Here is a 17,028-nt window from a genome sequence, read left to right as displayed (position 1 = left end):
TTTGGAGGGAATTCCCCTTTTAACTGGGATTGTACTTTCGTTTTGATAGTTTGGTGTACGGACGTTGGTGAACTGCGTTGTTGTTAAAATGTCTGATAAGCGAGGTAAGATAAAAAAAAGAAGTATGGTAGTTAGTGAAACTTGCACGGATCATGATGAAATGGTTTGGAAATATCTCAAATGATTTATTTTAGGGCTCGACGACATCCAAAACGGTGTCATGTCTTTAAATTTCGCCCTTGAAGTCCTGTTCGCCCGAGTCGTTTCGCACTGAGTTGTTTCGCCGTAACAAAATTGGGAGTTCTTTGCTCTGTTTCATTGTATGGCTAATATAGTATAATTTGAAGTTTTTTAGGTTTCTATTAGCACTTTTTGTTATAAGACTCGTTAGATTTGTACGTTGTCGACCAGATAACAAATTATCCTTACATCTTGGAAAAACAGAGAGTATTTTGTTTGGCCCCAAAAGGAAACTTTCCAAATTACCTGAAGGATCATTTTCTGTTTCGTGTTACGGTAATATAATTATGCCTCAGGTGTGTGTCAAATATCTTGTATTATATTGGACAACTTTCTATCTAGAGAACAAATTGTCCAAAATATTATAAAAAAAGTGAACCAGAAATTGTGGTTTCTATATAGACACCGTGACTGTCTCAATTTTANGCACCTGCTCCTACAACGGGGGTTGTTTATCGCCCTAAATCCCGTTGGCGCTAAGCGTTGTTTCGCCCATAATTTAGACGTATAAAGCCAGAGTGTAGTATATACGTCTCTGTTTTGCCCTAAATCCCGTTCGCCCTAGGTTGTTTCACCCTATTTTTTTTTTTTAATTTATACGCTGAAATAATAATTGTTATTTTAAAATATCAACTCAACTTAATTGATATCTTTCATTGGTGTTAGGTATATTTTTCATTTTAGAAAAATACGCAGCTGTGCGAGTGCATCGAGTCAGCTTTTCACAGCTGCCGTTTGCGACACTGCATGATCGCTTAAAAACAACACAAACACATTTTTTTTTATAAAATTGATTTTAATAATATTGAATACTAAGAAGACTTAAGCTGTGACTTAAAACTACTAAAATCAATAAGTTCAAGAATATCATAACTATTCATCTTGGTTAATGCTATTAAGCCCACCATCATCTGAGGGTGGGTTAATCAAATCACCCTGCGTTCGTCCGTCGTCCACCGTCTGTCTTCCGTCCTTAGCAATTCTTGTTATCGGTATTTCTCAAGAAGTACCAGAGGGATCTTTCTCAAATTTTATATGTAGGTTCCCCTTGGTCCTTAGCTGTGCAGGGCAACTTTTGAGACTGATCAGATAAACAACATGGCCGACAGGCAGCCATCTTGGATTTTGATAGTGAAAGTTTGTTATCGCTATTTCTCAAGAAGCACCTGAGGGGTCTTTTTCAAATTTTATATGTCGGTTCCCCTTGGTCTTTAGCTGTGCATGTTATATTTTGAGACTGATCATAAAAACAAAATGGATTAAAAGAAGAACTAAACAGATCTTTCTCATATTGCAATGATCGATTCTATTTCTTTCACATTAAGTACTGTACTAGTAAATATGTGAAATGACAACTCACTTTGAAGGTTGGCTTTCATACACATCAGTATTATGTTAAGATCAAAAGTTACCTCAAGGTGCATTTACTGTTAACATGACTCGATCAAACTTATTAGAGGAAAGGAGAGAAAAGATTGATCTGACAATGAACTAATGAAGATGGTACAACTAGGTGGGTGCCAAGATCCCTTTGGGATCTCTTGTTTCTCTTCACATTCTGCTATTATGTATAGATAGAAATCCCCCCCATTTCTTTTATGTTATATTTGAAATGTAGCAGTATCTCCCCCTTTGCATGGTCCCATTGTCAAATCAAATTACATCCTCGATATCCAGGGGTTACACTCGCTTTTGCTCTCTACACCCCTGAAATATGTCATAGCAAAACTGAAGGCATGAAGATAGCTGTTTAATTGGTCTCAGGTAAAAACAACTGACCAATCGCTCGGCTGATACCTTGTCTTTGAAAATTACAAAGGAGAGACGCCCGACTTCAAAGCCTGTCAATTTTTACTGTTTCGTGACTGTGAGATTCTTTTGATGTTTATCAAAGGATCGAACTAGTCTTCTTGTCTCAACAACAAGGTGGCGCACACTGAGCCTTCAATTTTCTATGACATATTCCAGGGGTGCAGAGAGCGAAAGTGAGCGTATCCCCTGGATATCGAGGATGATCAAATTAGTACTACATTGTCAAAGTGAGATATGGGATTGTGACAATATACTGACCAACGTTAATATTCATATCCGCACAAAATATAAATTATTTCCCATAGCCTTCATCAAACTCCATATCTCGAAACAGCCCTGTGTTGTAAGTTTGTCAGTCAGCTTTGTCAACATAGATGAATCTATAATGTATTTCAGGTTAGGCTTTCTGAAGATTTTTAACTGACCTGGAAAGTGTTTAAATCGTTGTCACTGAAATAGATGGTGACCCGTTTCTGGAAAACCAAACCTCACATGTCATGTGGTTTTGTCCTATACATCAAGCAAGTAAAAACACAATGCTTCTCCAAAATAATTTATAAACATATCATGCATAATTTTAGATCATCTTTGAAATAAATATTTGATTTTTTATTAGGAAAGAAGACAGTTGGTGAGGACCAGTCTGACGCTCGGGGCAACAAACCAGATCAGATAGATGCTGTACGCTCAAGGTAGGTAGCATCTTCACTACTGTAATGATAAAGTCTACTTAATGAATGGTTTTTGAATTATTTAACTGGTAGAATAGTTGATTAGGGAAGAGGTGGTATGCAGAAATAGTTCAAATTACTGAATTTATAGACGAAAATGTGGTTTTATCATAGTACTTTAGATAAAAAATTAATTCATGCTGAAAGTTTTATTTGAGTTCTTAATCAGTGAAGTTACAATTTCCTAGTAAACTTTCTGTTCCTTTCACATCAGTACCTGTGGTAAATTGCCTTGGTACCAGTCATGAATTTCAATATTTCAATTTTCAATAACAGATTTAATGTTAACTTTTTTATATTTCATGTTTGAATATAATATCTTACAATCTGATTATAACCAGATCTTTCATTCCACTCTATGTTCCAGTCACTGGAACGTAGAGTATCAGAGTTAAATTAAAGATCTGGTTTTAATCAGGTTGTTAATCTAAGGAAATATATGTGACTTCCATTTCTTGTATGATTACTGCAGTCAACAGGTGTCTCCTGCACCAGAAAATGGAACAGAAGTCAGAATGACAGTTTCTGACCTGACCAGGGACACTTATGAAATAGACACAGAGCGATTCCCGCACAAGGGCAAAGTTCTCATCTTCAACAACATCAACTTCAATAATGGGATGCCTGATCGAGTCGGTAGCGACCAAGATGCTTCCACTATGTACCAAAGATTCTGTGATTTGGGGTTTGAACCAACGTTGTTTAACGACTGTACTCATGATGATATCATGGAAAAGCTCAAAGGAGGTAGTATGTCAGTTTACATTGTTTTAATGAAAACGTCTACAAAACTTTTTTGGGATAACAGATGATTATTTTATGCAAAACATGTTGAAGCTAGCTCTCATGACATAAGTGATTCCAGTATTATTTAATACCTAGAATGTTATCGTAACTCACCAACCTGTTAGTTTAAGCAGTAGGTATGTACTATTCAGTGTGAACACCTGGGCCTGTATTCATGAAACCGTTCTCATGCTCACGCATGGATTTTGTGCTCAAGCCTAATTTCTTGTTCCACTTATAAATTATTAAAAAAAATCTTGTTATGTCAAGGATTTGGAAAAACAAATGTTAAGATACTTCAAGCCCAATACTGTTTTCAATGTTTACAATTGACTTTTTGATCGTTTGACATGATTTAAGCGAGTTACAAGAAAGCTGGTTTGAGCACAGAATCCATGCTTGGGCATGAGAACGGTTTCATGAATACGGGCCGAGGTTCATCAGAGTTTTAATTATAACTGGCCTAATATTACAGGCCTCGTGATTATGTACTTCTTTACATATCAAATTCCAAAGTTTCATAGCAACATGTAAAAATGTCGACAAAAACTATTCATTTGAATCGTAAGGTATTGCAAAATTCAAGTCATGATCCTATTTGGGTGCTGACATTTGCAAAAAACCAGAACCGCTAGTCAGTGAGGTCAGAGTGCTGTATAGATATATCACACATGAGCTCTATTTCATTGGTAAAGAACACCCGTCGATACTATTCTTTTCGTACAATATGCAACCATAAAGGAATATAATTCATCCAATGAACTTTTAATTAAACGATAAAATGATTTGTTCGGTGATCTGTTTTGCTGGGTACTGACACCTTCTAAGTCCTTCTTTAATATCTGATTGTGAAATTTTACTTCACAGCCATTTACTTTTGCTTTCCAGTTGCGAGTGAAGACCATGGCTCATACAGCTGTTTTGCGTGTGTGGTTTTGTCACATGGGGATCAAGATGGTATCTGGGCAACAGACAAATCTCCTGTCCTCAAAACTGAACACCTAATGGCTACAGTGAACGCTCAAAACTGTAAAAGTCTTATTGGGAAGCCGAAGCTCTTCATCATTCAGGTATATACTCATGGTCCAGTTTACTGAATCCTTATGGTATATGGTGCTTCTCCACCAGATACAGCCATGTAGCGGTTCCCAAATGAGTGATGGTTGGTTATCATGTTTATCTAACTCGTTTTCAAATTTCATAGAGACACAAGGTTTACTGGCAAAAATTAACTAAGGAAAGTTCTGTAAACATGATAATCAACCATCATGAGTTTGTGGACATTTTCCTCCCACATTGCAAAGCATTGTAACTCAGAGTCATAATAAGAAGATTGACCAATTATAACGTTCAGGGTGTTTCCCACTTGTGGATAACCAACAACGTTTACCAACTCCTAGCAGGTTTGCCTAGTGAGTTGTGAGTGAGGAAATCTATAGTAGTAGTTGTGGGAGAAAGTGATTTTCAAGACTTACGACACATTAGTTACCATGAGTGATATTTATAATAATGAATGAGTTGAAATACCGGAGGAGCCTGTAGATTTATGCTTGGACTGTCAGTCTGAGTATATCTTCTACACTCTGTTGCAATTACCAAACTTAGTATATGAGTAATATGTGTACCTATTGGAATGATGGACTATTTAGGGGATAGTACGTTGTTTTGAGTGGCTATACTGGCGATTATTTGTATAGATTTGTGAAGAGTTCTGTGTAAATGCATACGACACATGTGAAATGTTTCATTTGATTTGGGATCTAAATATATGCCTTCACAAGGATGGAATGAACGTTTCAGTAATAAATGGAGGTAAGACCAAGGAATGAGTACTTTTTACTTTTTAATTCATTCGACAAATACATTTCATTGGTCGTTTACTTTCTGTTCTGTTGCCTGCTAGCCTTATTAGCGGGATTTCGCTAAGAGGCGAGCTTGACGCCATACTGTTTTGGTTTGAAACGGGGCGTGGCTTAAGTGCAGTGGGAGGAGCTTAACACGATTGATCATGATTCTATCGCAGATTAGAACATGGTCCGTATCCAATCAAAACACACGATGCAAACGAATCGTGTAAGAATACGTAATACAATAAGGGCTTCTGCCCTAATTCTTACAGTGTTATGGCCCTTTATCAATATTTAATACCAAAGTTGGTACATAGCATAAATCACTTTTTCTTTCCCCTTTGTCAAACCAGCTTTGCTCGAACCAACTATTAGGCTCCATACTTTGACCGTTGGAGGGTTGATGATCACCAGGTCAAGTGCAATATTACATCGTGTTACGATTTACTCCAACAGAAACTATTCAGTGTCATCTGACCAAATATATTTAACTTAACCCTTTCACCACTGTATACCATAATGGACTTATATCCATATCAATGCATGGTAGAGTCTATTAAAGTTACATAGGGGTGGAACGGTTAAGTATGATGAGAAAGCCAGGTGGAAAATGGGGAGTGTGCATGGTTTTACTGGGAAATTTCTTGGGAACTGAAACTATGTATTTAAGGGGATAATTTTTTGGGCTTTAATTATCAAATATGGTTCATATTTATTCCTGGTATTGGAGCACATCTATAATGACACAAGCTTTATATACAATTGATTGATACCTTTATTTAAAGTAATGTGATATGTATAAATCCTGGTTTTCTCTACAGGCTTGTCGGGGGCTTCAATCGGATCAAGGTGTGATAGTCGACGTTAATGACAGAGTGCTGTCAGACGCTGCGGGGGAAACTGAGGAGTATCTTGCACATCTTACACAGCAGGAGAACATGTATCAAAATGTCCGCCTTCCCACCGACATGGATTTTCTCCTTGTCCAAGCTACAAGTCCAGGTACCCAGCTACATGTTGTATTAAGTGGTGACTCAGGTACACAGCTACGTGTTGTATTAAGTGGTGACTCAGTTGCACAGCTACATGTTGTATTAAGTGGTGACTCAGGTACACAGCTACTTGTTGTATTAAGTGGTAACTCAGGTACACAGCTACATGTTGTATCAAGTGGTGACTCAGGAACACAGCTACGTGTTGTATTAAGTGGTGACTCAGGTCCCCAGCTACATGTTGTATTAAGTGGGGACTCAGGTACCCAGCTACATGTTGAATTAAGTGGTGTCTCAGGTACACAGCTACGTGTTGTATTAAGTGGCGACTCAGTTGCACAGCTACATGTTGTATTAAGTGGTAACTCAGGTACACAGCTACATGTTGTAATAAGTGGTGACTCAGTTACACAGCTACATGTTGTATCAAGTGGTGACTCAGGAACACAGCTACGTGTTGTATTAAGTGGTGACTCAGGTCCCCAGCTACATGTTGTATTAAGTGGTCACTCAGGTACACAGCTACGTGTTGTATTAAGTGGCGACTCAGTTGCACAGCTACATGTTGTATTAAGTGGGGACTCAGGTACCCAGATACATGTTGTATTAAGTGGTGACTCAGGGACACAGCTACATTTTGTATTAAGTGGTAACTCAGGTACACAGCTACATGTTGTAATAAGTGGTGACTCAGTTACACAGCTACATGTTGTATCAAGTGGTGACTCAGGTACTCAGCTACATGTTGTATTAAGTGTTGACTCAAGTACACAGCTACGTGTTGTATTAAGTGGCGACTCAGTTGCACAGCTACATGTTGTATTAAGTGGGGACTCAGGTACCCAGATACATGTTGTATTAAGTGGTGACTCAGGGACACAGCTACATTTTGTATTAAGTGGTGACTCAGGTACGCCGTTACATCTTGTTTTAAGTGGTGACTCAGGTACACAGCTAAAAGTTTTATTAAGTGGTGACTCAGGTGCACAGCTACATGTTGTATTAAGTGGTGACTCAGGTACACAGCTAAAAGTTTTATTAAGTGGTGACTCAGGTTCCCAGCTACATGTTGTATTAAGTGGTGACTCAGGTACATGGCTAAAAGTTTTATTAAGTAGTGACTCAGGTACACCGTTACATCTTGTATTAAGTGGTGAATCAGGTACACAGCTACAAGTTGTATTAAGTGGTGACTCAGGTACATATCTAAAAGTTTGTTTAAGTGGTGACTCAGGTACACAGCTACATGTTGTATTTAGTGGTGACCCAGGTACACAACTACACGTTGTATTAAGTGGTGACTCAGGTTCACAGCTACATGTTGTATTAAGTGGTGACTCAGGTACACAGCTACATGTTGCATTAAGTGGTGACTCAGGTACACAGCTACATGTTGTAATAAGTGGTGACTCAGTTACACAGCTACATGTTGTATTAAGTGGTGACTCAGGTACACAGCTGCATGTTGTATCAAGTGGTGACTCATACTGTCGCCTCCCCTGACTTACCCAGAATTTACCTGTACAGGTTCCTATGAAAGCTTAATTATGTTAATCCGATATTGTCTCATAAATGTCCACCTCCACTCACCCTTGTTTGATAAAAACATAAACATGTGCTATATCTAATTCCACCATGTTTGCAATGTAACGACACTTTAAGTTGGTTAATAACCATTTATTATTGGACAATAGACCGTGCATGTGCAGCACTCTTTTTTGATAAAAATCTCCCCTGCATATGTAAACAAGTGAGCCGTGGGACTGGTTTCCTTTGTCAAATGAGGCTGCATACATTTAATTTAGTAGGTATTTGAAGATTTTCTAGTAGACAAACTAAAACATTTCTATTTAATTACCTATAGATTTACTTAAAACCTGTCAAGTGCAAAGTCAGAAAGTTCTGCTAAATTTACTGAGAAGGTGACTTGATATAGTGTTTTTAATCTGTCAAATGCTGATTTCATGTGTTGACAATTGATGTTGATAGATTGGTGGATTTGATTGAAATGAGCATCTGGTATAAAGCATATAATGTCAGTTTATCATATGTTCTAAATGGAATATGAAAAATTCTTTCTAAATATAAATATATTCCCAGGTTGCAGGGTCAGAAACCATAAACATGTGCATTTTTTTTGTGAAATGAAGACATTAGTGCATGCAAAAGAACGCCAAAATTTAAATAATTACATTAACTTGGTCATCTGGCTTATCATAGGCGTGTAGACACTTAGGTACACACGAAAAAGACCTTCGTTTAACTTTACATGGTAGAATAGATATAATCAGCATATGTAAGTATATTATGGTAAAAATATAACTTGGGATTTGAAAAAGTTCGAAAAATAATCAATTCTTGGCACAGGAAAGGTTCATTATATGTAGATGTGAATAAATAAGGAATCTGTGATTTGACCCTTCCTTTGGAGTTATAGCCCTTGAAACTTAAACTTCTGCTCCAGAAACTTTGTAACCGCAACTCCTATTTAACTGTTTGTTGGATAATTCTGGGGGTGTTTTTTGCACAGGGAAAGAACAGTATATGTCGATGTGCTTGAAGGAAGGGATTTGTAATTTGGGTATCATACCCCCTGCAAACAAAGTTGGTATATGTTGATAAAATGAAGCACCTTTTCAGAGATCAGTTTTTTCAGTTGCACCTACATCAAAGTAGAGCAGTTTACCAATAATAGAAGTCTATATAACGTCTGTCCACATAAGACACTGGACCACCATTAGTGAAAATCCTATTTTTATGCAATTTGATCAAGCAAACTAGAGCTGTACACAAAATACCATTTATACTTAACCAATATAATTACAGGAAAGACATCCATCAGGAACACACAGACCGGATCTCCCTTCATACAGTGTCTGTCTGAAGTGATGTCCAATATGGAGGAAACTGATGAATTTCTTGATGTTCTCACAAAAGTTAACAGAAAGATGGCCTTCAATTTTTCCAACGGGCATGGAGAAAGAAGCCGAATCAGTGTGACACAGATGCCCTGCTTTACTTCAATGCTTACCAAAAAGCTGTTGTTGAAGAAAGGGTGCTGAGTCAGCATACTTACACAGAAAGGACACAAGGACAAGAGGAATTACACATACAATTTCATACATAGAAAGTATGGAACCATACCAACCCTCAACACTTTATAAATAGAAAGTATGGATCTATAGCAACCATCAACACTTCATAAATAGAAAGTATGGATCTATAGCAACCATCAACACTGTATACATAGAGAGTATGGATCCATAGCAACCATTATGATCAACACTGTATGGATCTATGGCAACTATCAACACTGTATTCACAGAGAATATGGATCCATAGCAACCCTCAACACTGTAAACATAGAAAGTATGGATCCATAGCAACCCTCAACACTGTTAACATAGAGAGTATGGATCCATAGCAACCCTCAACACTGTAAACATAGAGAATATGGATCCATAGCAACCCTCAACACTATAAACATAGAAAGTATGGATCCATAGCAACCCTCAACACTGTAAACATAGAAAGTATGGATCCATAGCAAGCATCAACACTATAAACATAGAGCGTATGGATCCATAGCAACCCTCAACACTGTAAACATAGAAAGTATGGATCCATAGCAACCATCGACACTGTAAACATAGAGAGTATGGGTCCATAGCAACCATCAACACTGTAAACATAGAGAGTATGGATCCGTAGCAACCATCAACACTGTAAACGTAGAGAGTTTGGGTCCATATCAATTATCGACACTTTATACATAGAAAGTATGGATCTATAGCAACCATCAACAATGTAAACACAGAGAATATGGGTCCATAGCAACCATCAACATTGTAAACATAGATAGAAAACTGTTTTTTTTTTAAATATTGGTTAAAACTAAAAATTCCGAATAATTGCATTTTAAAAACATGTTACGAGGAAAGAATTTTGTCAAATGATAATTGCATTTTAGATATCCGCACTGAACTCAACAAATTGGAATTAACTTACCTTTGGGAAAATGTAAGCAATGATAGAAATATCTATACAATCATTGAGCAAAGACTTTTCGACCTTTACCGGCAGGAAATATTAACTAATATCCAATCAACTCCGAAAGGATTCCTTTATCAACATCTAATAGATAATTTTTCTGTGCAATCATATTTAATAAAACATTAAATAACTCATATAAAAAGACTTTAGCTCGCTTTAGACTTAGCTCTCATAATTTAAATATTGAACAGGGAATATATAGAAATCTTTCTAGAGATCAGAGATTTGGTAACTTATGTAACTCTAATGATATTGAAGATGAATTTCATATTAAAGTGTAACTTTTATAACGACTTAAGGTGCGAGTTTATTAAGCCTTTTTATTACAAACGACGAAGTGTTTTTACATTGATTCAGTTAATTATTACTGAAAACATTAAGGAATTGAATAAATTAGGAAAATTCCTGTTTTTTAATTTAAAACGTTGTAATAGCACTGTATAATATTTTATCCCATTCTTCCTGCAAATGTACATTTCAGTATACCATATTTGATAAGATACTTGTACTATGTGTATTGTGTAAAAAAAAAGATGATTGTGCCCGTTCATTACCTTTCCTATGTGATATAAAATATATGGTAAATTAATCATAATTAACAACGTCGAAACATCAACGAGTATTTTCTATATTGTAATATCACTGTCACTAACGTCAGGTGTAACATCATATTTATTACACTATGGCAGAGTATTTTATTGTTCTTTGCTGTTCTACTAGAGTGTATTTATTCGTACATATGTGCGATACAATGTATGTAACTTTATTAAATCCTGTTATCATTACCTGTAACGTACGTCATTGAAAGTTATCATTGTATTATTATCATTGTAATATACTATTGTTATGATTTCCCTGTATCGGAACCTTATGATGTTGGTGTATTTCAGTGTAAAATGCTGTCTCTTATGATATATATCATTTTGTCGTACTGCACAATTAATGAGTTATCACGTATACCATTATACAATATGCATCATATTGCATTGGACTATTATTGTATACATGTATCATTGTAAATTTGTAATACACTGTACTATTTGTATGTCTACTCTCCAATGTGTCTTACACAAGGAATAAAAACAATCAATCTGAGTATGGGTCCATAGTAACCATGAACACACATAGAGAATATGGATCTATAGCAACCATCAACACTGTAAACATAGAGAATATGGGTCCATATCAACCATCAACACTGTAAACATAGGGAGTATGGGTCCATAGCAACCATCAACACTTATCCATAGCAACCCTCAACACTGTAAACATAGAGAATATGGATCCATAGCAACCATCAACACTGAAAACATAACCATCAACACTGTATACATAGAGAGTATGGATCCATAGCAACCCTCAACACTGTTAACATAGAGAGTATGGATCCATAGAAACCATCAACACTGTAAACATAGAGGGTATGGGTCCATAGCAACCATCAACTCTTTATACACAGAGAATATGGATCTATAGCAACCATCAACACTGTAAACACAGAGAGAATGGGACTATAGCAACCATTAACACTGTAAACATAGAGAGTATTGGTCCATATCAACCCTCAACACTGTAAACATAGAAAGTATGGATCCATAGCAACCCTCAACACTGTAAACATAGAGAATATGGATCCATAGCAACCATCAACACTTTATAAATAGAGAGGTATAGAGCAATAGCAACCTTCAACACTTTATAAATAGAGAATATGGATCCATAGAAACCATTAACACTGTAAACATAGAGAGTATGGGATCCATAGCAACCCTCAACACTGTTAACATAGAGAGTATGGATCCATAGCAACCCTCAACACTGTTAACATAGAGAGTATGGATCCATAGCAACCCTCAACACTGTTAACATAGAGAGTATGGATCCATAGCAACCCTCAACACTGTAAACATAGAAAGTATGGATCCATAGCAACCCTCAACACTGTTAACATAGAGAGTATGGATCCATAGCAACCCTCAACACTGTTAACATAGAGAGTATGGATCCATAGCAACCCTCAACACTGTTAACATAGAGAGTATGGATCCATAGAAACCATCAACACTGTAAACACAGAGAGAATGGGACTATAGCAACCATTAACACTGTAAACATAGAGAGTATTGGTCCATATCAACCCTCAACACTGTAAACATAGAAAGTATGGATCCATAGCAACCCTCAACACTGTAAACATAGAAAGTATGGATCCATAGCAACCCTCAACACTGTTAACATAGAGAGTATGGATCCATAGAAACCATCAACACTGTAAACATAGGGAGTATGGGTCCATAGCAACCATCAACTCTTTATACACAGAGAATATGGATCTATAGCAACCATCAACACTGTAAACATAGAGGGTATGGGTCCATAGCAACCATCAACTCTTTATACACAGAGAATATGGATCTATAGCAACCATCAACACTGTAAACATAGAGGGTATGGGTCCATAGCAACCATCAACACTGTAAACACAGAGTATGGGTCTATAGCAACCATCAACATTTTATACATTGAGTGGTATGGATCCATATCAACCATCAACACTGTAAACATAGAGAGTATGGGTCCATAGCAACCATCAACACTTTATACACAGAGAATATGGATCCATAGAAACCATCAACACTGTAAACACAGAGAGTATCGGTCTATAGCAACCATCAACATTTTATACATAGAGAGGTATGGATCCATAGCAACCATCAACACTGTAAACATGGAGAGTATGGGTCCATAGCAACCATCAACATTTTATACATAGAGAGGTATGGATCCATAGCAACCATCAACACTGTAAACATAGAGGGTATGGGTCCATAGCAACCATCAACATTTTAAACATAGAGAGTATGGGTCCATAGCAACCATCAAAATTTTAAACATAGAGAGTATGGATCCATAGAAACCATCAACACTGTAAACACAGAGAGTAAGGGTCTATATCAACCATCAACACTGTAAACATAGAGAGTATGGGTCTATAGGAACCATCAACACTTTATACACAGATAATATTGATCCATAGCAACCATCAACACTGTAAACATAGAGAGTATGGGTCCATAGAAACCAACAACACTTTATAAATAGAGAATATGGATCCATATAAACCATCAACACTGTAAACATAGAGAGTATGGGTCCATAGCAACCATCAACATTTTATACATAGAGAGGTATGGATCCATAGCAACCGTCAACACTGTAAACATAGAGAGTATGGGTCCATAGCAACCAACAACACTTTATAAATAGAGAGGTATAGATCCATAGCAACATCAACACTTTATACTATCAACACTCCATGCATATACATTAATGTACTTAAACTGGACAGTTTGGGAAAGTGACAAGCTCAGGAATAAAATATTGTAACCATAATTCATTTTTATTATGTTATGTAATTTATGATTAAAGTTTGCGTTAAACTTATGTGAGAACTTCTCACAATAACTGACTGTAAAATGTTTTAAGATATCATAAACATGAAATATTATGTTTCTCTTCCATTTTATTCTGTATTTATCATGTTTTGTTGCATGCCAATCATATTGAGTACTGCGACGGAAAACTGGTAACCATGCAATTCCAGGGTCACACTCGCTTATGTTATCTGCACCCCTGGAATATGTCCTGACAAAATTGAAAGCTCCACTTTGTGGATAATTTAAGATAATTAGTTTGATCCTTTGATGTACATCAAAAATCCTGTGGCATTGTAATGGTAAAACGTATTGGCTTTGGAGTTGAGTGTTGTTCCTCTGTCATCTTCAAAATACAGGTATCAGCCTTTTTTTTTTTTACCTGGAACCAATCAAATAGCTAGCCTTCAATTTTCCTATTACATATTCCTAGGGTACAGAGAATATAAATGAGCGTAACCCCTGAAATTTCTATGATAGAAAACTGGATGTATATAGGCGTGATACTTGGGTATATATTAAATGTACGACTTTGACTTTGAATGCAGGCCAGGATCTTCTTCTTTTGTTCTTTTATGACCAAGCTCCGGATATTTTTCCAGTAAGTAACTTTAATGGAGTGTAATGAAAGTTTTCTAATATCAATGACCTTGATCTACTTTCAGGGTCTCCGGGTCAAATATGTTGAAAATTTGCAGCCACCTGTTTTGAAGAAACTTAAGGTGCAGAGCCATGATATTTGGGTATGATATGAAATCCAGCAGTGCAAACATTTTTTTTTTGATTTTGTTTAGGTCAAAGGTCAACTAGATCACTGGCCCGGGTCAAAGGTAAACATAGGCTATAGAGGTTTTAAAGGTTTACGAATATTATTATTATTACTTTGAAACATTATTTAGACCAGTAGTTCAAACATTTCATAGCCCTTGGGTTATAACTTGGAAATGGTTGAGATCCCATAATGTAACAATTTTATATACTTACTGGGCATGGAGATCAGAATACAAACAGGATAAACTCCAAGATCAGGCCCTGCCCTAAGGGTTTTATCCTAAGGTCAATACATGGAAAGGATGGAGACTGAAACCCTTTAACCATAAACACACGACATATCTCCACCAGATTTCCTATGAATCTTCCTTGGGACCAGAAAGACTGAGCCAGAGATATATAGGGAAATATATTTTTACAAAATGTCTGCAGGCCTCAGATCTGACCCGCCCCAAATTATTTACCCTGCATTGTGTATCATGGTGAGCGATGCAAGCCCATTGGGCCTCTTGTTTGTTATTAATGTTTGTTATCTTATGCAATCACATGTATTCATTAAGTAATAAACTTTTCAGTGTGTACAAGATTTTAGTTATTTGTTTTGCCATTTTTATGGATTAAAGGGTTAATCCTGTTTCAAATGGTCAAATTGTTTAAAAACGATGAAAGAAATGTCATCAATTGTAAGGTTGTATTACTTGATGATGAATTGAGAACAGATGCAACTCACTGGATGATGAACTTAGTATACATGCAGCTCACTGGATGATGAACTTAGTATACATGCAGCTCACTGGATGATGAACTTAGTATACAAGCAGCTCAATGGATGATGAACTTAGTACACATGCAGCTCACTGAATGATGAACTTAGTATACATGCAGCTCACTGAATGATGAACTTAGTATACATGCAGCTCACTGAATGATGAATTTAATAAAGATGCAGCTCGTCTGCTAAGTCATGACAAAGCTTCTGATACGTTTATCACTTAGAAACAAGAAGCATTACCCCAATAAGTATTAATCTTAAATTGGAAAATAATAGACGAGATAAAAACACAAGTCTTTATTATTAGACGTAGTAATACATTTTCATCATTCAGAAACGCTATTCGAGACAATATAATATTTGCCTCAGGTAACAAATTACTTTTTATACGGTGATAGAAAAACAACATTTTCATACAAAATTAAGAAACAATCCAGTACTTGTGGCTTTCCTATCGAAGACACCCATCATTTCTTTTCTACCTGTGATAAGTATATTGAACAAAACATTAAGCTTTATCGTAAACTAAATGAATACATTATGCCTCTCAATTTGCATATACTTCTCTTTGGAGATTCTTCTTTTTCGAAACAAGAAAACAAAATTATATTTATGCATACTCACCAATATATGTATGACCCGAACAGATTCTAGATCACTTTCCGCTGTATCTCGATCCCAACTGAGGTCAGAGCCAACGTCACCAACCAACAGACCTTATTTTTTTTAATAGCCGGGGGCAAATCTGATAGGCCCGATCTGAATGTCACCTATGGCAAATAATCAGAGGACCCGACAAACAGGTTTAATGTCCTACTGGATTTCGATGATGGGATGGAGACGAATGCCTCAACGCTTCGTGCTTCGACTCCATCGAAATCCAGCCAAAATAGCAAAAAATGAACAATATAATTATCCAATGGAACATCCGGGGATTAAAGGCAAATATAGAAGAATTTCAGAATCTATCAAAATAATTTAGACCCGCCATTTCATGTTTACAAGAAATCATGCTCAAAAACCCAATCACTCTTAGAAATTTCTCACTCTACACTAACATTCCAACTGTAGGTAGCAGAGCGGCAGGGGGCGCAGCTGAAGCTGTCGATAAAAATATTCCTCACAGAATGATCAAGTTAAACACAAATTTACAGGCTGTTGCTGTCTGTGCAACATTACACAGACAAATAACCGTCTGTTCATTTTACCTCCCTCCGATTATTGTTTTCACTTGTGAGCAACTCAATAGCATCGTCTCCCAGCTGCTTCCAACACATAATCCTCTGTGATTTTAATGGTCATAATAGCATGTGGGGCTCTCCAAACACAGACCTATCTACACTCTGCTACAGGCTCTCGTATCCACATTGATCTATCATTATGCCATCCTTCCATTCTACTTGATTATGACTGGAAGGTAAATAATGATCTTTGTGGGAGTGACCACTTCCCAATTTTTCTGAAGAATATTGGGACTCCTCTTAATGATCCTCTACCTCGATGGGGGAATGTGCACATAGCAGATTGGGTCCAATTCCAACACATGTGCAATGAGACGCTTACCACAGAACAATTTACAAACCTCGACGA

At 36.6% G+C, this 17,028-nt stretch overlaps 1 protein-coding gene across 1 annotated transcript; it reads left to right on the top strand.

Annotated features, from left to right (window-relative positions):
• Nucleotides 1–4: 4 nt before the first annotated feature.
• LOC110445959 (caspase-3-like) lies at nt 5–11,556 on the top strand. Its single transcript, XM_021490863.1, has 6 exons — nt 5–104; nt 2,669–2,744; nt 3,256–3,530; nt 4,458–4,639; nt 6,238–6,418; nt 9,235–11,556. Exons 1-6 carry the CDS (start codon nt 89–91, stop codon nt 9,468–9,470), a joined length of 966 nt encoding a protein of 321 aa, XP_021346538.1. The 5' UTR covers nt 5–88; the 3' UTR covers nt 9,471–11,556.
• Nucleotides 11,557–17,028: the final 5,472 nt, after the last annotated feature.

Source organism: Mizuhopecten yessoensis, unplaced genomic scaffold (genome assembly GCF_002113885.1).
Source record: "Mizuhopecten yessoensis strain PY_sf001 unplaced genomic scaffold, ASM211388v2 scaffold2429, whole genome shotgun sequence".
In the NCBI taxonomy this organism is placed as follows: domain Eukaryota; kingdom Metazoa; phylum Mollusca; class Bivalvia; order Pectinida; family Pectinidae; genus Mizuhopecten; species Mizuhopecten yessoensis.
The sequence above is the reverse complement of the archived record's forward strand: the minus strand, read 5'-3'. Positions and strand labels throughout refer to the sequence as shown.

Bases quoted from the DNA above. Each gene is read 5' to 3' on its own strand.
- LOC110445959 (XM_021490863.1), top strand. The intron at 2,745-3,255 runs GTAGGTAGCATC...TGATTACTGCAG, and splicing joins ATAGATGCTGTACGCTCAAG to TCAACAGGTGTCTCCTGCAC. The intron at 3,531-4,457 runs GTAGTATGTCAG...TTTGCTTTCCAG, and splicing joins CATGGAAAAGCTCAAAGGAG to TTGCGAGTGAAGACCATGGC.